Genomic DNA, 24,568 nt, shown 5'->3' on the forward strand with positions numbered 1-24,568 from the left:
TGTTGACAGTATGGCCTTATCTGTACGGCCCTGGATAAGATGTGACGTAAATGGCCCTTGACCTCTGCGGTTTTCCTCCCAAGAACCCACAACCCAGGTCAAGGTACGAAAAAAACATCAGACACAGCCTAGCTGAAGGGCATTCTACAAAATACCTCTGGACATTGGTCAGTGATGGTTGTCAATGTTCATCCACGAATTGTAACAAATATACCAGGCTAACGTAAGATGGTAACAGTAGGGGAAACAAGACGTGGGGTGTATGGGAGCTCTCTGTACTATCTTCACAATTTTCTCTGTCAATCCGAAGCTGTTCTAAAAGTTTGTTTTTTAAGAAGTGCATATATTTTTATCTTAGAAATGAAAATGTTAATAGTAATTTGGAATCTGGAAGGAGTCGTGCACTGGAAAATAGAATAAGCTTTGTTTTCTTCTCTTTCCAAGATAGGATAAGTGGACAGGCTTCAGAGAATTCACAAACATACTAATATTGGATGCTTCATTTGTATTACTATATTAAAGCATATTATTTTTGAGAGAGGGTCCATATGAGTCCTAAGTGTTTCATGTCTCTGCCAACTTCTTTTTCTGTGTGTGGAATTTGCCTCTGGAGACCCGGTGCTCCCTCTTTCTCAGTCAACACAGTTCAGTCGGCACTGATTTCATTTGTGGTCAGGGTGATTGGCTCAAGGATGGACAAGTGACCCAAACAAAGCCAAGCATACACAGCCTTATCACATTTACTGGAACTTTTGAGCAACAGGGACCCTTTCTGTCTTCCACTGTTCTTTGGGCTGTGAGGACATGAGCTTGAAGCCACTGTTAGTCATCGTGCCACCAATGGGGGCAGTCTGCTTGGTCAGAGAACCCAGCAGGCAGAAGGCAAGTGGAGAAAGAGACAAAACCTAGACCTCGACAAGGTTTGAGCCTCTGAAATAAGGCACATCAGTGTGCCAATAAATCCCATTGGGGGCTTAAGCCAATTTGTGTTGAGCTTCCTGTCATTTGGGATCAGAAGACCCCCAAGTCTAAACCTAGAAGGACCTCTACAAAGTGGCAAGTTAACAGACAATAAAGCACATTGTGATAAGATGTGACAAGGAAAGGACAGAACACCATGGAATTGTTGGGAAAAGACTCCTAGCCCAGTTTCAAAGATGGAAGGAGAGAGTCAAGGACACCGTTAAAGTCTAGACCTAAAGCACATTGGAGATGACTGGGGTGGGTTAGAAAGAATTTCAGGCAGAGTGAGGAGCATATAAAAGTTCAGTGGTGATAACTGCAAGGCACTTGTGACTAACTGAAGAATTTCAGCTCTTCAGGTATGTATTATAGTATTTAGAAGTAACTGTGGAACTTACATGTTCTCAACAACAACAAAAAATTAAGGGAAAAAAATTAGCATAAAATCACATAGGGCTATGTGTAGACCAACAATGAGACCACAGAGTGGCCCAAGGACTACGATTGGCATGTGTATGTGTCCATTTCACTATGGCTGGACCACAAGGAGGAGGGAAGAAGTGGAAGTACCAAGGGAGGAGACTGGACCACAGATGAGGTCAGATCACCAAGGGCCTGAAAAGCCGCATGATGGAGTATGGGCACTGTCCTGATGGCAAAGAGGAATCCTTCTTTGGTAGATGATCATTGAACTTGAGAGCGAAACCTATAAAAAAAAAAAAAAGAATTGCACAATTGGGAGTCTTTTCATTAAAATGGTGTTCAGAATTCACTAGTTGTATGATCTCTTAAGTCTTCTCCTGCTTGTACAGTCGCTGACTGTGTATTCTCTTGAGGTCAGGAAATGACTTTAACCTGAGAAGGGAGCAATTTCATGGATTCTCTTAGAGTATTGCCAACCTTCTTATTGTCAATCAGGGAGGTCTACTCAGCTGGCTTCCTCTCAGTCTGTGACCCTTGCATCAGCTTCCTTATTTTCTGTGATTTCCTGTGGGCTGGGAAATCAGACTGCATGGGTTCCATCTTGACCACATAGTATCTGTGTGGCTCTGAGCAAGTTACCTAATCTCCCTGTGCTCAATAATCCCTCTGTGAAATGGAGATAAGACTTCCTACATCTTGGATTGCTATGAGTAACAAATGAGATGGTCCATGGAAAGAAATCAGCAGAGTACCAGGCAAATAGTAAACACCCAACAAATGTTAGTTATTATTCAAGTAGTTGCTAGTTAGGTGGTGGTAGAGGAGCACAAAAGAAAGAATGACCTGTTGTAGTGGATATCTTGTCATTGCCTCCTCAACATACCTTCCTTTGTGGATCCAGTCCAGCGTCTGAGCAGATAGGTATAACCCAATCATTCAATCCCTTCGTGAGGATTGGCACAAGGCAAAGAAAATAGGCTGGTTTACTTGGAGAGGCTAGTTCAAAAACATAAAGAATCATGAACCTTGGGGGGGAAAAGGGGCAAGTGAAGGATCCCTAATTTACTCATCCATCCAAAGCCTGATACACGTGGCCAAGCCTCTGCTTGCATGCTTTCTTCCAAGCAGTCCTTTCTGCTTCCACACAGCCTTAGTTGTTAGGGAAATGAATATTCACTAAGCTGCAGCTATCTGCCAAGTGCTGTGTTGATCACATATAATCTCAACTATAAACCTGTAAAGGAATTATTACCTTTTACACATATATACAAAGAAAGAGGGATTGCAGAAATGTTAAAAAAAAAAAACTCACAATATAGCTTTTCTTGTCTAGTATATTAGTTACAGCTTATTTGAGGACAAGGAGAGAGGGTCACTCACAGTGCCCCAGGGAACAGGTGACTCCTGACAAGGGCACTCGTGATCTGGAATCCTTACCCCATCAAGAACCCCCCAAAGCATCACTTGTTCTGCTCCTTTCTCAGGTGTCTCTTTCTGTTTACCTCTGAACAGCTCCCTGGACGAGCTTTCCTCATGATTTCAGCTTGCTCACAGTCCACGACCTACACCACAGCCCCATGTCCTCTCTGTGACCCTCAGCTCAGTTCTCTGAGCTCACTGACTCATGCTCTCAATGATAAATCCTGGATTCCTGAAAGAAAGCTCCAGTCCCTCCAATTCTCATGTTCCTTGGGAGACCTCAGATTGTAGTTCACTGGCAGGCCTGAGGCTGGCTACCCTAGGATCAGCCATGCCCAGGAGAAGAGAGATCTCACGGTGCAGAATACAACCCTTCCATTTGCAGTTTGAGCAGTGAGGGCTGTGGATGGGTTACGCTCCTTCACAAGTGGCTGGGGTGAGCTGGCAAAGACTAAGAACTCCAGTACAATAAGAATTTGTTTATGTTTGCTACCAAAGTTGTCAGTTGAATCACTTAGAAATCCATTCAGTTGTGAGTAACAGAGATCCAATTCACCGAAGCCTAAACATACAAAGGGTTTGCTTTTCCACTCATAACAAGGTCTGGATGTAGGCGACCTATGGATTCAAAATGATGAAGGACCAAGGCTCTTTCCTTTCTGTTCCCCCATGTTGATTTGGCACAACATGATCACAGAAGGGCTGATAAACTCCTGGACATCAAGTTCATCTTTGGGAAGGAGAATGAGTCAGAGGGCTTCCACATCGTTATTCCTTGACTTTTACTGAGGAAGGGAAGACCTTCTAAGGAAAGACCATATAACTTATTATCCAGAACAAAGCTACCAGCCAACTCTCAGATCCAACCTATGCGATGTCTATGACTGGCTTAGACCAATCAAGGCCACCCCCTGAGCCTGGGGTAGGGACCCAGGTTCTCTGAGATCAAGGGATGAAATACACTGGTTCCTGAAAAAATATTAGAATTCTGTTAGGAGAAGGATAGGCTGTTGGTTGAGCAATGAACAGCGTCTTCTTTAACAGAGCACTCCTCCAGGACAAGGAACCACACGTAGGCACCCCCTTGCAACTGGCCCAATGCTTCCAATAGATACGAAGTTCTTTCTGAGTAAATGAATGAATGAACAAATGAATGGATATTTTGACTCATTAAAGAGAAAAATGAATACAAAATAGAAAGAAGACTGGGGTGGCTGTCAGGAGATACAAAGATTTGAGAAATATCTGTGAGATTTCTCACATTTCTGAACCTCAATTTCCTCATCTCTAAAATAAGATTGAAAAATCCCTTCACCATAAAGTTGATTTGGGCGTTAAATGAAATGATTTATGAGTAAATTCTTTGAAGTCATAAGGAATTCAGAAAAACGGTTTCAATTTATAAGCAATGGAAACAAAGATAGGAGGAAACTGGCATGAGTCAATCGACCTTAGAAATCATTCTTACAAGGGGGGCTCCCGCAAATAGAAAAGGAGAAATGGAGCCTGGGAGGATACAGGTTCTCACTGGTACAAGAAGTCATTGTTATGTTGATTTTACCCTCCGAAGATGGAAGAGAGTTTCCATCTGAATAAGATGGGAAGTGCTGAAATCTTGGAAACCTAACTCGTTCTTCTGGCAAGTCTAGAATTTGGGTTAAGAAACTGAAAGTGGGAGACTTAGATATAAGAAAGAAAAAGGACAGCATTCAGCTCCCCTGGGGATATCCTAGCTGGCCCAACCAAAATGAAACCACGACTTCCAGGTTACATTACTATATTGTGGGACCTCTGACGACTATAGCTGGCTGCCTTTGGCAACTGAGTTCAGTTTGATTTCAGAGAGCTTAGGCATAGCTGTTTTTACAAATATTTCAGTTAACTTCAGGCCTGTGGTGAAGCAGCATGCCCCACCCCCACCTCCACGATGTTTGGTAACGGCCATTTGACTTGGCCAGTGCCCGTGGCAGAAGTGTCATGGGTCACTTGTAGGTAGAAGCCTATAAGAATTGGTGTGCAATTCGCTATCCCCCACCCCCACCCCCGACAGAGCAACTGGCTCCAAACCATGAGAGCTCCACAAGCCTGGGTCCCTAAGTGAGAGTGACATCAAGCAGGAAGCCCTCCCCTGATGCCCCTCCAGGGACAGAAGCAAAAACAAAAGCAAAATTGTATTGTTCTAAACCACTAAATTGTCTAACTCCAGTGTAATGTCATGGATCCTCATACTGCTGCAGTCTTGTATGGAAACAGCAACAAGAAAGGGTTACAAACATTCTTTGAAGTGAGAAAGCTCAGGACTGGAGGCTCTGACCCTTACTGGCCACCTGGCCAACCATGCTACGCCCCCTTTAGCCTTGCCCTTGTTCCTCTGTCAGCCTAGACCTGTGGTTCTCGGATCCGGCTACCCATTAAAATTACAAGAGGAACTTCAAAAACACGCCCAGGTTCTGCCCCAGCCATTGTGATTTCATTGGTCTTGGGTGGGACCTAGGCATTAATTTTTCTTTAAGCCAAATGTGCAGCTCAGTTTCAGAGCTGCTTGTCTAGAATCCCTTAATGTTATTTAACTGGTTCACCCTTCCAACACTCAGACTGAACCTTCTCCAAAACGTCTTCCCAAATCCAAAGTCCCCACTTGAGCTCCAGGGGCAACGTGGGCACAATTGACCTCTGTAATCAGAACATATGAAGATTATCCATGTCCACATCTACTTTCTAACCAGAGTATCATCTCCTGGAATACATACTAAAATCTTCCTGCAGCCCCAGCACCTGGCAGAGATCCTGGCATCAAGCCATACAACAAGGTATATACCCAATATCTAAACAGAGAAAAGACCACTGGATTAAAATTAAGAAACCGTCAACGGCCTTTGAGAAACAGGTTTAATAGAGGCATGAAAGAAATGACACCATTGTAAACTGAGAAGTGAATGTGAAACTAAGTTAATTATTTGAAGACGTTGTCTTGACAGGAGAAATAGAAAGTCAGGTCATGATGGTCAAGACAACGGGTCATTTTTACGATGGAACAAAGCAAGTTTTGTAGTCCTGGGAAAGATATCATTCAAAAGGAAAAATATGTTTCTGCAGAAAAGTATAATTTTTGTTAGTCAAGGATTCAGAAATAGGAGAAGGAGGTGGAGAAGAGAGCACAGGTATACAAAATGTCAGACATGGTTATTTTTATCTGGGGAGATCTGGGTGGCAGTTTTTTTTCTCCCAGCAAGGTCTCAGTAAGTTTGTGTTGAATGGATAAATTTTCTTTAGATGAGTGAATGTGTGCATTTTCCCCACAAGTGCAGTGTTGAGTTTATAATGCAGGTTAAGGAACAATTACCATCACAGGTCTGCTCTCATATTTTCCCCTGATATCTCCATATCTACTTCAATTTTTATCCAATGTATTAAGTAAATGTCATTGGGTATGTTAAGTATCCTTTAAAAATGCATAGAACTGTTTGTATATTATGTTTTAAACTTACAAGATATTTTCCTATATATCTCATTCTGCTTCCTTGTTTACTCAAAACTATGTTCTGGAGATGTAACTGTATTACCATACAAACATTTATCTGACACTTTCTAATTGCTGCATAATATACCATGATACGCAAAGCCCCTGTTATACTCATCCGTTCTCGTACTGATGGACACCTACTTTACCTCCGACTTCCAACTAACACAAAAAAATTTCAATGAACAACCTAATACATGGCCCTACATGGACCTGAGAAAGAGTTTCTTAGGGTTAAGTTTCCAGACAAGGATCTAGATAAATTATAGGCTAGTCACACACTTAATATCAACAAGTACTGACAAATCTCTCTCCGGTACAACTGACTAGTTACACTCTGTGCATGCGATTCTACTTCCCTACATCCGTGCTAGCAATATTACCCATCTGTAATTTTTGCCATGCTGATAGATGTGATGTGCTACTTCATTCTCTTTGGATTTCTTTGATTACTACTGAGTTTAATCATCTCGTCACTTACTGGTTAACGGTTTATGTTTCCCCTTCAGTGAACTGACTTATCTTTGCTCGTTTTTCTGATCGTTTCCTTTCTCTCAATCTCTGTGTGTATGTGTGTTCTCTGAACATTAAAAGTAGTTTCTTCTGCTCCACCATCCCTCTGCCAACTTTGGTCACTGAATACTTCGCTGAACCAAAATCCTTAACAATAACATATTAAAATCCATCGAGTTTTATCCTCATGGTTTCTGCCTTGAAGCTTTTGTCTGAGAGTTCCTTTTCCATTCCAAGATTACTAAAATAGTTGTCTATTTTTTTCCTACTAACTTTATAGTTTTACTTTTGAAATTGATCTTCAATCTCTCCAGAGTTCACCATACATATGGTTTGAGGTAGGGATCCAACTTTATTTTTTCTCTATAAAAGTTAGTTTTCTCACTATTTTCTGCTAAAAGTCCATTCTCTCTTTAATGACTGGTGATGCCATCTCTTTCATATGCTATGTAGAATATCAAACAGGTAGGAAACCATGTGTGAAAGTGTCTGTTTTCTATGCTGTTTACTCAGATGCACTGGGGTTTCTTCTTGTTGTTGTGATTTAAGTGATTTAAAGTTTTTTTCTTCATAAAGGTTTTGTGCATCCTTAATTAGGTTAATTACTACATATTTTATGCTCTTTATAGATCATGTGAGTCATACCTTATTTTTACATTTTCAAATAATTATTGCTGAGATAGTAATTGTTGTTGACATCTTAGCTACTTTCTATTTTGTATTCAATTATTAAGGATTACTTTTCAAAAAAAAGTTATGAAACAAAAGAGGAAAAAACACATATGAAAAGTTTGCCTTTGTAGGAACAAGGATATTTCTTCCTCTAAAACAGGAAGAGTGACACAAGAAGGGTCAAGGTCGCAGAAAAAAATGTAGTGGATTAAGTGAGGGAAGTTAAATGGTTTATTCTTCAAATTGAAGTAGTCTTGATGGTTTTGAATCTCATACCTTGAAGCAAGAAAATACTGTTCTGTTTAAAAACAAAACAAAACAAAACCCAGGCCAATCACTGTAATTAAGGAGTTACAAGGAAAACAGCCCTTTCTAAGAAGAGTTATGTAATACAAGAATGGAACAACTAAACCTTTAGAGTAAAAAGGAAACAAAAATCAGAGTGAAATCCAAACAATATATTCTCCATCTACTTCCTCATCTATAAGATGAGGTTGTGCTAAATGATATCTAAATTTCCTTCTGCCTCAAGTCTCTGAAAATATTCCTTTTAGAAGATGAAGAAGCGGGAGTGAAAAAAAGAATTTTAAGTATAAATTAATCTCCTCTATTGACTTGCGTGTTCTATTGTTTTCTCCGGCAGAAAAGTTATTCTTCACGGGAGCTCCAGAGGAGTAAGTTTAGCCCATATAAATGCACAGAAACAATTTGGGAAGGGACACTCTGGGAGAGGAACTGGATTATTTTTGTCACTGTCATTTTTGCTCGTTACTGAACTCCTTCCCTGTCACCAGCTCTACCCCCAATCTAATACTGAAGCTCTTGTCAGTGAGGTCCATGTATTTTAAGAGTTTTCTAGTTTAGGAAGAGAAGAGGAAGAGGGGGAAGTGAAACTTCTGGAGTTGCAGTGCTAAAGAAAGCTTTTTCTTTCAGAGCTTTTGCTGCCAAATTTTTGCTCAAAGTTCCTCTTTGGTGAGGTAAGACTCACCCCCCCCCCCCATATTCACATAAAAAATATTTGAGACAAAGTACAAGACTCATCCCTGAAGTGTCTTGAATAACAGATGGCTTTTTTCACTTGGATGAGCTCCATTTCTTTATTCCTCCATCTATGCAGCAGATCCAATCCCCTTCCCAACAGCTCAAGGGTAACTTGGAAAGAAACCAAAGTTACACTTTTGAAGAACAGTAAACCTTATCTCAAATGGCCATCTCAAAACGTAAAAATATGGTTTAGAAATAGGTGGAGACAGAAATAAATTAATAAAAGCAAATACAAGACTACTGTTAATAACAGCACAACATTGGAAATAACCTGAGTGTCACTGGCCACCGGTATGATGAATTATGCTGAGTCATCCATTTAAAGATTCAGCGACCATTAATGAGGAGGTTGTAGGTATGTATTTATTGAGGTTTAAAAAAGATCTCCAGGATAGAAGTGAGGGAAAGGATCTTCATGATAGAGTGTGACAATCAAGACAGAAACGATTATGCACAATCTTAACCCATTTTGAAGAATACACACATACACAGACACAAGCCTGAAATGATACAAAAGAGATGAACAGTGGTCTCTGAGCAGAGGGAAATGAGATGTTTGGTATCTTTCTCCTTCATCTATCTATATTTTTAAATTTTGTGTAACAATTAGCTTACATTCTTATACTAAAGCAAAAGATTTGAACAGAAAGAAAACAGAAAAGAAACCAAAGATGAGTGAGCATTAGAGATATACGTACTAGTCTCAGCATGTGAAAAGTCTGACAGTAGAGTGCGGTGGTGGTGCCGGCAGCCACTGCAGCAAAAGAGTTTGGCGCGATGCATCACACCATCTTGCTGGTACAGCCTACAAAGAGGCCAGAAGGCAGAACTTACGCTGACTATGAATCTACGAATGAATGCATGGAAGGTGTTTGTGAAATGTATGAAGAACATCTGAGAAGAATGAATCCCAACAGCCCCTCTATCACATATGACATCAGTCAGTTTTTTGATTTTATCAATGATCCGGCTGACCCCAGTTACCTTGTTTACAGAGCTGATACCCGGACATACCAGCCTTGTAACAAAGACTGGATTAAAGAGTAGATCTATGTGCTCCTTCATCGGCAGGCCCGGCAGGCCGGGAAGTAGTTGAGTCTGGAAGCGTTAGGGCGGTGGGAGTGGTCTTGGAACACAGGTGTGGACAGTGTGCTGTAGTGAAAGTTTCATATTACAGTAATCCTGTTTCCATTTTGGTACATTCTGGCCGGGATTGAATGTATTAGATGAAATGTGAGGATCTCGTTCCATCTGAAACGTCCATTGCCCTCCCAGCCTGTTTTTTTTTTTTTTACTTAAACATTTTTATGATGATTTAGATGGAAGTTAGTTTTTGTCAGTTAATGTTGGTTCCAATCCTTCAAGCTGTTCATATCTGCTTTATAACATTCACTGTACTAACCCTTTTCAAAATGGGGTGGGGGTGGTGACACAGTTGAGTTATGTCCTCAAGATAAAGTCTTAGTGGAAAACAAACAAATGTTCTTTAGTTTAAGAAAAAAAAAGTCTGACAGTAGAGAAGTCTGACTTAATCACCAAACTTTCTTCGTGCCTCAGTTTCCTTTCCTGTCAAGTAGGAATAGCTGCCTTCCTCTGGCACTGAGTTTTCGTGATAAGTCAAAACATCCTCCCACAAAGAATTGATAATAAGTTAGACATACGCTTGCCGTGAGGCCCAGCCATTCCATCAGTAGGTATTTACTTAAGAGAAAACATGTCCACACAAAGACTTACACATAAATGCCATAGGGTTATTCTCAGCAGCCAAAAACGGGAATGTTCCTGCAACAAAATGCTATTCAAGTTTAATAAAGAACAAACTACCGATACATGCAACATGAATCTCAAAAACATTATGCCAGGTGAAAAATCTAGACACAAGAGACTGCAAATTGTACTGTTCCATTTATATGAAATTCTTTTAGAAAGAAAGGTGGGGGGCAAAACCATGTGACAGAAAGCAAATCAGTAGACCAGTAGCTGATCAGTTGAGGCTGGAAGTGAGAGGAGGGAGAGGGGCTTTGCCTGCAAAGAGGTCCACTGGAACATGCTGGAGTGATGGAAACATCTGTCTTGAATGTGATGGTGGTTACATAATGGGACACATTTGCCAATATGAGGTAGCTCATATGCTTACTATGGGTGAATACTGGGGAAAGGATATGGCTCAGTGGTAGAGTGCATGCTCAGCATGCACAAGGTGCTGGATTCAATCCCCAGTACCTCCTCTAAAAATAAATAAATAAATACATACATACATAAGTCTAATTACCTCCCCTCCTCCAAAGAAATAAAATAAAATGAGTAAATCTTTTTTTTAACATTTTTTAGTTATTTAGTAAATCTTAATGTATGTAAATTATACCTCAATATAGCTGTTTTTAAAAGCACGCAGCAGAACTTAAAAAAAAAAAATACCATCCACCCAAGTATGTTGCAAATATATTACAAAATGTAAAGCTCTAAAGAAATGTAAGGAATTTTTAAGTACATTTCTTTTTGAACTAAACAAAGTACAAAGAAGCAACCTTGAAATGCATTCAGCTAGTGACAATGCCCCTTTGAAAAATGGGGGAGTGGGTGTGAGCAAAGATAAAAAAGAATTGCTCTCTGTTCCTTTGATTTCTTTTAGGTGTGTTAAACTTTACATAACAGTTCAAGGGAAAATATATCTCCTCTAAATTATTTTAATCCTATTCTCTGCTCAGTACTTGGTTGGAAAGCAGAGAGGAGAAAGTGGAGAAAAATCTTCCCCAGCGTGAGCCCCAAGTCCTGCCACTGGAAACCTAGCAAAACAGCCATAGTAAAAATTTGAAAAACCTTCAAGTCCATGGTTTGTGTTTCTAATGACACTTTGGGGAAACTGAGTCTGAGACTGTTAATTACTTGCTTGAGGACACAAGCTAACAAGGGATAGAGCCAGACTCATCTGACTGGTTAGAGCCTGGGCACCTGGTCGCCACCTGACCCTACCTCAGACAGAAGCTCCCTGTGGACTAAATACACAGTAAGAACCAATGAGGACATGGCAAGGGGTCTGGGAGGAGGAAGTCCTTTGGAAGTAAGAAGTGCAAAAGGTGGGGTGGCCACCCAAGGAGAAGGAGTTCAAAGGGGAAACGGCAAGGTGCAGAAGCCAGGTCCTCCCTTCACAGCTGTGGTCTGCTTGGCCTCTGGTGCCCCTTACCAAGGGCATAGGGAAAGGGTGCCCACATGACACAGTCTGGACCGTGCCAAAAGTGACTGCCCAGTGTGTCTCAGTCACGGGATGGGCGTTCATATGCTGAGGGCTCCCTGAATCTCTGGGTTGAAAAGGAGCAGCTAACTACACAGTTTCTGGGGAAAAGAGGGTGGGAAGGGAAAAATTTGGGAGTTTGAGATTTACAAATGTTAGCTACTATATAAATAAATAGATTTTTAAAAAAGCTTCTTCTGTATAGCACAGGGAACTATGTTCAATATCTTATAATAACCTTTAATGAAAAAGAATATGAAAATGAATATATGTTATGTATATGCATGATTGGACACCAGAAATTGACATTGTAACTGATTACACCTCAATTAAAAAAAAATTAAAAAAAAAAAAAAAGGAGCAGCTAACAACCCTACTTGTTAAACTACGTCTGCATTTTGGTTCTAAGCTGCCTTTTGCCTCCATTCCCAGGTTTCCAGGCTCCGAATGTAAGAGAACCATCGAAGCCAGCCATGGGTGGCTTTGCCTCACCAAGTGTTCCCTGTTCAAAGAAGGTGGCCTGGAGCTGTTGAGGAACCTGTAGGAGGCCACAGAGGTTTAAACCCTCATTACACCATTTTATTTCTGGCGATGCTTCTTAAAGATAATATGCATTGGTTTAGTATTATGATTATTACAAAGTGATGCATGATCATTATGTCTCTCTCTTTTCTTTATTTCCTACAATAGGACCAATAGCTTATGATCCCACCACTAACTGACAGTGTTGTGTTGTAGATCCTGCTGGTCATAATCACACGGGGCATGTCTATGCTTTAGTGACCAGCTCTTTTCATTTACTGCACCATGAACATGTTTCCTGGCCTCAAATTTTAATTTAAACCCTCTTTCACTGCATATTTTAATGTCTTAAGGATTGGTTACACACTGTAAGGATATGTCATAATTTATCTAAATAAGTCTCCTTTAATAGATAGTTAGGTACTCCCCAATTTTTTACTATTAGAATTTTAATAACAGCACTTATGAAGTTTTTTTTTACAAAAATATTAAATTAGATCTAATCAAGCATTTACCTCTAACTTTCATTTCAATTTCTAGGAAATGGAACAATCCGAAAAGTCCACAATGTGGGACACTTCACAGAACAACTCATCTAGTTTTTCAACAAGTCAGAGGCATTAAAAAAGGGAGAAGTCACTGTTATAGATGACAAGAAACTTAAAAGATGTAACAACAAAAGGCATCCTCTGGGGTCTTATCTGAATACTAATTTGAACAATCAAACAGACACTTGGGAGAAACAAAGAAGTATGGACTGGTATTAAAGAGTCATCGATAATATTTTATTTGCAATAATAGCAATTACGTACGAAGTTTATTTTATGTTTTGGAGATGTATACTGAAATACTTAAACAATAAATGGCTATCACTTTAAGAAGCATCCTTGCCCCTAAAAAATGTCTAGAACTATGAGCAAAGAAGTGGGAATTACAAAAGCAAATGAAATGACAATCATGGCATTGAAAACTATCACAAATGAAATCACTGAAATAAAAACTGGGTGGATGGGCTCAATATGGGAATGGAAATAACAGGGGAAAGCAGCAGAGAACTTCAGGACAGATTTATAGAATTTACCCAATCTCAGTAACAGAGAGAAAACGGACTGAAAAATAATGAACAGAGTCTCAGTAAGCTGATTGATTATAACATTCATATCAGTGGAGTCCCAGAAGGAGAGGACACAAGGAGTGGAACTGAATTAATGAGAAGAAATAATGGCTGGAAACTTCCTATTTGAGCAAAAACATAAACTTATGAATTCAAGAGGCTGAGATAAACCTCCGACAAGGGAAATGAAAAAAATAGTTCCACATCAAGAAAAATCATAGTCAAAGTTCTGAAACTATGGACAAAGAAAAAATCTTGACAGCAACAAGAGAGGTATGATACTTATTGATGGGGAAACACCAATTTTAGTGACAGTGGATTTCTCATCTGACACCATGGGGGCCAAAAAAAGCGGCGCAACATTTGGAAGTGATAAAAGAAAATAACTGTCAAACATGAATTCTGTATCTTTCAGGAACAAAGTGGGAAATAAAAACATTCTCAGATGAAAAAGAATCTGTTGCCAGTAGCTCTAACCTAACAGGATGACTTAGGAAGTTGTCTAAACAAAAAGGAAATAAAAATGAAGAAATCTTAGAATATCAGAGGGAAGAAAGATATGGCAAGCAAAAATATTGGTAAATGTAATCAACTTTCTCTTGAGCTTTAGAAATCATTTTTTAATGGTTGAACCAAATTTATAACATTATCTAATGAGGTTCTTAATTGATACAGAGGAAGTATTACAGACAATTAGAAATAGTAGAAGGTTGAGGAAGGTTTTCTACACTTCACCCAAACTGGTAAAATAATGACCCCAGCAGACTGTGGTAAGTTATGCATGCCTCATGCAATCCAGAAAGAAACCGCTAAAAGGCTATACCAAGAGACACACTCAAAAACACTATAGATAAATCAAAACGGAGTGGTAAAAAGTGGTCAAGTAACCCACAAGAAGACAAGAAAGAGAAAATAGAAAGAACACATAAGAAACTGAAAACAAATATGAAATGGGAGACTTAGACATTAATGCATCAATAATTAAGTGAAATGGTCTAAATACATATTTTTAAAAGAAAGATGGGAAGAGTAGATTAAAAAGCATGACCGATTTATATGCTGTCTATGCTTCAGATATACAAATATAAGTAGGTTGAAAATAAAAGTGTAGGAAAATATACTGTTGTGGGCTGAACTGTGCTGCCCACCCCTCCACCAAGTTAATGTTGATGTTGTAATGTCCGGTATCTCAGAATGTAACAGTGTTTGGAGACAGGGCTTTTAAAGAGATAACTAAGTTAATAGGGTCATTAGGATTGGCCCTAATCCAATATGGCTGGTATCCCTAAAAAAAGGGAGTTAGGACACAAAAATGCTCAGAGGGATGACCAAGTGAAGACACAGTGAGACTTGGCAGCCACCTATAAACCAAAGAGAGAGGCCTTAGAAAAAAACAAACCTGCTGATACCTGGTCCCAGACTTCTAGTCTCCAGAACTGTGAAAAAATAAATGTCTATTTGTTTAAGCCACCAATTTTGTTATGTCAGCCCTACGAACCAATAAAGATACCAAGTAAACAGTAATATAAACATTAATCAAAGAAAGCATGAGTGGTTATATTACCATCATAGAAGTAGACTTCAGACCAAAGAATATTACCAGAGACAGAAAAGGACATTAACAGAATGCTAAAAGGGCCAGTCCAGCAAGACATACCAATCCTAAACGCGTATGCATCAAACTACAGAGCTGCAAAATACGTGAAACAAAAACTGACAGAACAAAAAGAAGTAGAAATTTTCACAATTATAGCTGGAGACTTCAACACCTCCTCTCACTAACTGCAAGAATAACTAGACATAAAACCAGCAAGGATGTAGAAGAACTCAACAACGCTCAGCCAGCAAGATCTAATCAACATTTAGAAAACCCATCAGTAGCAGAATACACACTCTCATAAAGTCACCACAAAACACACACCAAGATAGACAATACCCTAAGCCACAAAGCAAACTTCAAGACATTTAAAAGAAATGAAATCAGATAGAGTATGTTCTCTTCCCACAATGGAATCAAACTAGCAATCAATAATAAAAAGGTCACAGGAAAAGCTTCAAAGACTTAGAAACTAAATAACACACTTCTAAATAACCCATAGATCAAAGAATAAGTCTGAAAGAAATATAAAAAAAATACATTGTGCTGAATAAAAATTATGCCAGAACTTGTGGGACCCAGCTAAAGCAATGTGGAAAGGGAAATTTATAGCACTTTTCTGCAGACATTAGAAAAGAGGAAAAGCCCTCAAACTGGTAATCTAAGCTCTTATCTCAAGAACTTAGAAAAAGATGAGGAAAAGAAACCCCAAAGAAGCAAAAGGTGCAAACTTCCGGTTATAAAATAATTGTCATGGGGATGTAATGTGCAGCATTGTGACCACAGTTAATGGTGCTGCATGGCATATGTGAAAGCTGCTGAGAGCATAGATCTTAAAAGCTCTTGTTGTGAGAAGAAAAGTTATTTCGTAACTATGTATGCTGACGGATGTTAACTAGACTTATTGTGGCGATCATTTTGCAACATATACAAATATTGAGGAATTATATTATATATCTGAAATTAATATAATGTTATATGCCAACTATACCTCAATTAAAAAAAATAGAGGAGCCAGAAATAGACCCACACAAATATGCCCAACAGAGTTTTTGACAAAGGTGTGAGTGCAATTCAATGGAGGACAGATAGGCTTTTCAACAAATGGTGCTGGAGCAATTGGACATCCATAGGCAAATAAATGTACTTTACCCTAATCTCACAGCTTATACAAACATTAATCCAGGGGACACAGCTATGGGGATGGAGGGGAGGTGATAACGACAATGAGGGGATATAATCAACAGGCTGGACTAATTGTAGGGGATGGATTAAGAGCTCTAGGCAGGAATGAAGCAAGAGGGAAGAATCCAGGATGTATCTGGTTGTTGAACTAGAAGCTGTTCAGGAGAGTGGCACTAAAAGATGCTAAGTTCAGATCCAGACACAGAAATCTCCAGCAGCCTGTGAGATATCCTGGTGGAGAAGCCCAGTTGGCAGTTCGTGACAGGACCTGAAGCTCAGGAGAGAGCTATAACTCTAACAGAGATTTGGTGGTCTTCAGTAAACAGGGAGATGACAAGAAAGAAGCAAGCAGTGGGTTGAGTCCTGAGGGACATTAACACTTAGGGAGACAGGGAAAGAGGATCCAGCTACAGACAGCAAGAACAAACGTAGAAGGATAGAAGAAAGTCAGGATAAATGACACTACTTGCTGAGAGCAAAATGGAAGAGAGAGTTGGAAGGAGCATGATTTGGTCAGTGGGGTCAAATACTACAAAGAGGTCAGATAAGATAAGGATTGAGAAACAGCCTTTGCAGTTACACTGAACTTTTGCCTGATGGCTTCATTGGAGGAATAGAGCCAGAAGTCAAATTGCATTAGTTTGAAGAGTAAATGGGAGGCCGGGAAGTGGATATTTGGAACAGAAAAGTTTGGCTCAGATATAAAGCAAAGGGGAAGGGGAGTGGCCAGACGTTGTTAAGGGGTCAGGGGAAAGTTGTTAGGGGCTTTTGTTTGTCATGCTCACAGACAGAGGGGACGGTTCCAGGAGAAAGCAGAAGGCTGGGGATAGAGATGAGAATGGAGTGCATGTATGTCAACATATCTTATAAAGTTCTCATGGTCATGGCTTTTGTTCAAAGCTTGAACGAGGTGCTTTTCCGCTAAGATCAAAAACAAGGCAAGGATATCCCCTCCCCTTTTCAACATACTGGACATTCTAGCTAATGCAAAAAGACAAGAAAACACAATAAAATGACACAGATGAGGAAGAAAAACAAATCTCTTTGTTCACATATGACATGATTTCCTATGTATAAAATTCCAAAGAAGTGATCAAAAAAAAAAAAAAAATCCTGAAACTAATAAGCTGTTAAAGCAATATTGCAGGATATAAGTTTAATGTCCAAAGTCTCTTGTTTTCCTATATAATACTAATGAAAAATTAGGAGTTGAAATTAAAAACATAATACCTTTTACATCAGCACACACACAAAAATACTTAGGCATAAAACTAAAAATATATAGAAGATCAATATTGGGAAAGCTGCAATACTCTGATGAAAAAAATCAAAGATTTAAATAGATATTCCATGTTCATCGATCAGGGAGCTCAGTATTGTTAACACATCAGTTCCTCCCAACTTGAGCTATGTACTTAGTGCAATTCCAATAAAAGTCCCAGCAAGTTACTTTGTGGATGTAGATAAAATGATCCAGAGTGTATGAGGAAAGGCTGAAGACCCAGAATAGTCAACACAGTATTGAAGAACAAAGTCAGGAGATTGATGCTACCCAACTTCAAGATTTATTATAAAGCTACAGTAATCAAGACAGTATGGTATTGACCGGAGAACAGAAAAATAAATCAGTGGAACACAACAGAGTGCCAGGAAAGAGAACCAAACAAATATAGTCAAATTATCTTTGACAAAGGAGCAAAGGCAGTTCAATGGAGAAACGATTTTTTTTTTCAGCAAATGGTCCTGAAATAACTGGATAGCCACATCAAAAAAAAAAAAAAAAATTTTTTTTTAGATGTAGACCTTAAACTTCACAAAAATTAACTCAAAATGGATCATATTCCCAAATATAAAACACCAAGTTATAAAACTCCTAGATTATAACATAGAAAGTCTAGGTGATCCTGGGTATGGCAATGGCATTTTAGGTACAACATCAAAGACATGGTCCATTAAAGAAAAAAGTGACAGTTGGACTTCATTAAAATTAAAATCTTCTCCTCTGCAAAAGACACTGTCAAGAGGATGAGAAGACAAGTGACAGCTTGGGAGAAAATATTTGCAAAAACCGTATCTGATAAAGGACTGTTATGTAAAATATACAAAGAACTCTTTAAACTCAACAATAAGAAAATGAACAACCTGGCTAAAAAATGGTCAAAAGATCAAAGTAGACACCTTACCAAAGAAGATATGCAGATGGCAAATAAGCACATGAAAACATGTTCAACGTCATATATTATTAGGAAATGCTAATTAAACAAGATGACACTACATACCTATTGAAATGGTTATAATCCAACCAAAGGCCAGCAAGAATGTGCAGCAATAGGAGCTGTCATTCATTGCTGTGGGAATACAAGGTGGTATAGCCATTTTGGAAGACAGTTTAGTAATTTCTTACGAAAACTAAACATACACTCTTACTATATAATCCATCAGTCATGCTCCTTAACCTGCATATAAATGTTTATAGCAGCTTTGTTCATAATGGCCAAAACTTGGAAGCAACCAAGAAGTCCTTCAAAAGGTCAACAAATAAATAAACTGTGTTACATTCAAACTATAAAATATTATTCCACAATAAAAAGAAATGAGCTATGAAGCCACAAAAAGAAACAGTAACTTTAAATGCATATTGTCAAGTGAAAGAAGTCAATCTGAAAAGGCTACCTACTGTACAATTCCAACTGTACGAAATCCTGGAAAAGGTAAAACTTGGAGACACTAGAAAGGTTAGTGGTTGTCAGAGATTTGGGGGAGGAAGGAGTAAGTAAGTAGAGCGTAGAGGATTTTTAGGGCAGTAAAACCATTCTGAATGATACTGTGATGGTGGATACACGTAATTAAACATTTGTCAAAACTTGTGGAATGTACCACACAAAGTGTGAACCGTCACGTAAACGATGGACTTCAGTTGATGATCACTTGTCAGTGTTGGTTCATCAGCTATGCCAAATGTACCACACTTGGGAGAGACGTGGATGGTGGAGGAGGCTGTGTGTCTTGAGGAGAGGAAGATTGTCATATGGGAACTCTCTGTACTTTCCACTCAATTTTGCTGTGATCCGAAAACTGCCCTAAAAAAATCAAGTCGACTGAGACATGTGTGAATCATTCATCACCCAAGTATTTTTTAGGCTCAAGCAGGTGCAGGAAGTGCTGAGACTCCATCTCAGCAGTCAACAGCACAGAACAGAGGTTACTTTCGAGCATTTCCTCAGACGCCCAAGGGACTTTCTTCTTTGCTTGTTTTTACAACTGGTGGAAGACAGCGTTTAGTTCTTAGGAGGCCCAGGGACAGTCAAACTAGACAGCTGTGGGCTGGCTTCCTGAGAGGCTTTCAAAAAGCATGGCAGCCTCCAGACTTCTTGCTCCCAGGGCTGCCACCAACATCATGCTGTTGCCCGGGAAGTCAGACGGAGGACAGATCTGCTGTCCCCCAGCGCCCGGCCCTCTCCTGCCTTGGTGGTTCACCTGCCCTGGCCCGGCCCCATTTCGATATTTTCCTGTTTTAGTTTATAGCTTTTATGCTTCTCCAGAGCGCTTGTCACACCAAACAAGAAAACACGCTGTCATCTTCCCTCTCCAAGTCTCTCTGGGTCAGTGGTTCTCAACCTCAGCTGCAGATTGAAATCATCTGGGGAGACTGAAAAAACTAGCCATACCTGGGTCCCACCTGCCGAGGTCCTAATTCAATTGGTCTGAGTATGGGTAGTTGGCCAAACTTCCTGGGTGATTCTTGTTTTGGGGTGTTTTTCTTGGGCAGGGGTAGTAATCAGGTTTTATTTATTTATTTATCTATTTATTTAATGGAGGTACTGGGGATTGAACCCAGGACCTCGAGCATGCTAAGCACGTGATCTACCACTGAGCTACACCCTCCCCACTACCCAGGTGACTCTGATGTGCAGCCCAGGGTTCACACAGACTCCTACACTCCAGCCAGACATATGAAGAGGGCTATTTCTAGTTTTAGAGACACTCCTCCCTACCCCACCCCATCCCCAGCACATGCAGGAAGGCCCTAGGAAACAGTCTTGCAGTCAGTTAATTCACTAGTTGCCATGGGTGTATCTACCATGTGTAAGCTAGGTGCTGAGAAACTACATGCTCTTCCCTCAAAGGGCTCAGTATAAAAAGCATGATCAACCTAAACACCTCCAGTACCAAAGACTAAGTTAGAGGGTCATTATTTATGGTTGCAGGTTGTACAGACCATATCTGACAAGTCTCTGCATTGGCTCAGGGCTGTGTCAGCCAGAAGGAGGAGGGGGCCTCTTTGTAATTCATTCAAAGGCGCCACACATCCAAGATGGGGTGTGCTGGCCTCATCAGAACGACCTGAGCTCGGCACTAGCGCCACGCCTGGCACGTTGGAGGTACTTTGTGATGTTTGTCGAGTGACCACAACGAGCTGCACAGAAGTGTTTGTGAGAGGGGATTAATTCTGTCTAGGGGGTTTAGGTGGAGCAGGTGTGAAGAGGTGACATTTAAGCAGAACCTTGAGGACTGACATGCCCAGTGGAGAGCCAGGAAACGAGCATCCATCTAAGGTGGCTTGACCTACGGAGTGGAGAGTGAGTATCTGAGGCATTTATATCTGCTGGAGCACAGCGGGCAGGGGCTGCAGGAAGCAGACAAGGGAGAAACTGTGAAGCGCTTACGACAGAGTAGGGACTTTTACCCACTGGGGCGCAGTGGGAGGATTTTCAGCTAATGTGTAGCACAAACAGATCTGGGTTTCTTAGGTTACACTCGTGGCTGTGTAGAGGATTCAGGGGACACTGGGGAAAGGCACTAGTGGCCACCAAAGACTCCAGCTCAGAGTTAGAAAGCCCTTAGGGTCCTCAAGAACTCCCAAGGGAACTTGACAGTAGATTCCCCAGGAATTCTAAGTTTTAGACTCTTCCTCCCACAGCTCCACATACACCCTCACATTCTACATCAAGGCTACGAAAGGCACCATCTTGGTTTTCGTAGGCTATAATTACTTTTGCAGTGGGTGAAGCAGTGACTTAGTTTAGACTTCTTTACATAATCTGCTGTGATCAAGAGTCAAATAAAAATGTGGGAGTTTGAGATTTGCGAATGATAACTACCATGTATAAAAATAGATAAAAAATAAATTTCTTCTGTGTAGCACAGGGAACTATATTCAATATTTTGTAATAACCTTTAATCAAAAAGAATATGAAAATGAATATATGTATATATTATGTATGACTGGGACATCGTGCTGTCACCAGAAATTGACACATTGTAACTGACTATACTTCAATTAAAAAAAAAAAGAGTCAAAGAAGAAACAAAGTCTTGGAAGGATGTGTATCCTGAGGCCTGTGCCCCACCAAAAGCTTTCCATAACCAACTGACAAAAGGCCTTGATCAGAAGGAGAACAAATGACGAATTTTTATTTTGTGCCTTCCTGAGAACACTGTGAACCTAGAAGAAACATGTCTGCACAAAGGAGGCTATGAAAACCAGAGTATAAATCAGTTTTCCCTACATTTCAGAGGGGAATCCTATATTTTAGGGGCTCAGAATGAGGAATTTCTTTCACCTTCCAAAGTAGAATCACAATACCTACAAAGTCTAAATATAGAGTTTGCATGCTCACTTCCCGAGATTTACTTCTCAAGTAAATAGAAACGAAGGGTTACTGCATGCTCTTATTTCTACATATTCTTTCATGAGGTCTGAATGTTTTTGTTGAAGTGTAAAATAACTTGTAGCAGCTAATCTTCTGCAATTTAAACAAACACAAAATAATTTCTTAGGTCCCACCTTTCTTATGGAATCAGAACCTCTAGGAGCCCGGCCCAGGAATCTGTATTCTAATGAGCTCCCCCCCAAGCTGATCTAACTCATTGCCTCCCCAGCTTCAGGCATCTACGTAACTTTATTATACTCACACTGCCCTTCTACTATGGTTCACTCAAAATGTTGTAGATTAACTTTAAAATTGTAGTTACCCTAAATAACATCCATTAAAGCATTTATTTATCTCTTATTTATTTATTTATTGAAGTATAGTCAGTTACAATGTGTCAGTTTCTGGTGCACAGCACAAAAAGCACTAGTTTTTTTAATTGAAGTATAGTTGATCTACAATGTCGTGTTAGTTCCTGGTGTGCAGCACAGTGATTGTTCTGCATATATATGTATGTTCCTTTTCATATTCTTATTCATCGTAGGCGATGACCAGGTATTGAGTATAGTTCCCTGTGCTATACATCCTAGGACCGTGTTGTTCATCTGTTTTATAGATAGTAGTTTGTTTCTGCTAATCCCAAACTGCTTGTTATAGCGAAAGTTAAAGAGTGGACTAAATGACCATGAATGGGAGAGTTATCTTTAGCTGTTATGATGAATGAGCTAGAATTGGATGCAACAACATAAATAAGTCTCAAAAAACACACTGAGTAAAGAAATGTAGCAAAGTAAATCATGGTTTTGATGCATTCCAAAAATGCACATTAAAACACGTAACTATTTAAAAAATCCACTGTGGCCTAACTGAAGGCAGCCCCTGGCCCCCTGCACTCGTTCAGAACTGCAGGTTTGGAAAGAGTGGGTTCAGCTGCTTCTGGGCTCCTGTGATTCAAAGTTTGGGGTCAAACTTTGGTACCCTAACCCACTTTCTCCAGGACACCCCCTTCCTAGGCCTGGGTGCCCTCACACACCTTCCCCTAAGTGTCCTCTTCTGTCACCCCAACCAAACTGGCCTTTTACATCTGAACTTAGGGCAGTGTCACTAAGGCATCTTAATAAATGGTAAAATATAATCTACAGGTTTAACTCTCTTTTTCCTTTTCTTTTCTTTTCAAAATAAACTGTTTATTTTGGAATAATTGTTGATTTACAGAAAAGTTGCAAATACAGTACAGAGAGTTCCTGTAAACCCTTCACCCAATTTCCCTTAAGGTTAACATCTTGCATATTGATGGTATATTTGTCAAAACTAAGAGGTTAACACTGGGACACGACTATTAACTAACCTACAGGTTTTCTTCAGATTTCACCAGTTTTTCCCTTAATGTCCCTTTTCTGTTCCAGGATCCAATTCAGGACAACAGGTTTAACTCTTAATAGCAAAAGTGCTTTGTTTTTGAAGAATGTTCTCACAGCTCTTTGCATCAGCACTTTGTGAGATACAACGCCCGTTTCTCCAGCTGCATTTCTTTTCATTCTTCATCACTCACTCTGCCTCAGCCACACTGATATTTTCAGTCCTTGGAACATGCCTGCCTTTCTCCTTCAAGCTTCTTCCTACCTCAGGTCCTTTGCATGTGCTGGATTTCTTTCCTTTAGTTTCAACTCAAATGTCACCTCTTTCCTAGAGGCAGTTCCTGACCAACGTAGCTAAAACTCTGCCACTCCCCACCTCCCCTCACCTTCCAGGCATCCTCTATCAACAGCATTTTCAACCAGAATTGACGGTGTGGGGAGATCTCTCCTACTGATTTGGCGTTCTTCAGGACCTGGAGTTCAGGGTTGTTCTCTGCTCTACCCCCAGCACCTGGAGGAGTGACAGACATGCTTGGTTCTCAAATCTTGCCCTGTTTGCCCCTGTCCTGAGAGTCCACAGCAAGATAAAGATGCCTGGCCTCAACTAAACGATGAGAATAAGGAAACAAGTCAGTTTCTACAATGAAAACAAAAATGCGTTTTTATTAATGAGTGGACATACAAACAGAACTTATGATGAAGAGTCCCTTACACTTTCATGTACTCCCAAGATTATCTTCCTAGCCATCAGTGACAGATTGGTTCCTCTACTTCTTAACGATGTGCAAAATGTCCTAAATTTAAATGTATGGTTTTAATTACATCAGTGTCCTAATGTCCCAAGACAGATTATAGAAAATGGAATCTCAGTTGTCTCAAAAGATCAAAAACAAAAGGCGATCCATTCTATAAGATTGATACATCTACAGAAAAGACTTTGATACTAACTAAATACCTCCCCTTCCCTCCCTCTAATCCATCCTCCCTTTCAGTTATTGATGAATTTTTCTACAATATAAAATGATAGCCAAATTACCCAATATCAACTTTTCCAGAATAGAAACATTATTCAAAAAACTAATGGGGCACATATGGCAAGAGACTGATGAATGCGACACCACTGAAATTTACTGAGCACTGAAGCTGGATCTCTTATTCCTACAAACTCCTCACAAACACACACACAGACTTTTCATTTGTGTAGTGTTTTTCACTTTTCAAAGACTTCTCACAAGTAACATGTCATTGGAATTACCACTATACACCGAGGTATGTACGGAAATAATTCTAATAGATGTAAAACAAAATTAGGCATAATGATTTGCCCTAATGTCACCCAATGTTACTGGTAA

The 24,568-nt window shown here is 39.8% G+C and overlaps 2 protein-coding genes across 2 annotated transcripts in view; one reads left to right on the forward strand and one right to left on the reverse strand.

Moving 5' to 3' along the window:
• The window catches only part of TIMD4 (T cell immunoglobulin and mucin domain containing 4), a 61,372-nt gene that overhangs the window by 34,915 nt on the left and 1,889 nt on the right, over positions 1–24,568 (reverse strand). The gene's annotated exons all lie outside the window — the stretch shown is intronic.
• LOC116149537 (enhancer of rudimentary homolog) lies at positions 9,332–9,601 on the forward strand. The gene has a single exon (XM_064484617.1). It carries the CDS (start codon positions 9,332–9,334, stop codon positions 9,599–9,601), a length of 270 nt encoding a protein of 89 aa, XP_064340687.1.

Source organism: Camelus dromedarius, chromosome 3, assembly GCF_036321535.1.
Source record: "Camelus dromedarius isolate mCamDro1 chromosome 3, mCamDro1.pat, whole genome shotgun sequence".
Classification (NCBI taxonomy): domain Eukaryota; kingdom Metazoa; phylum Chordata; class Mammalia; order Artiodactyla; family Camelidae; genus Camelus; species Camelus dromedarius.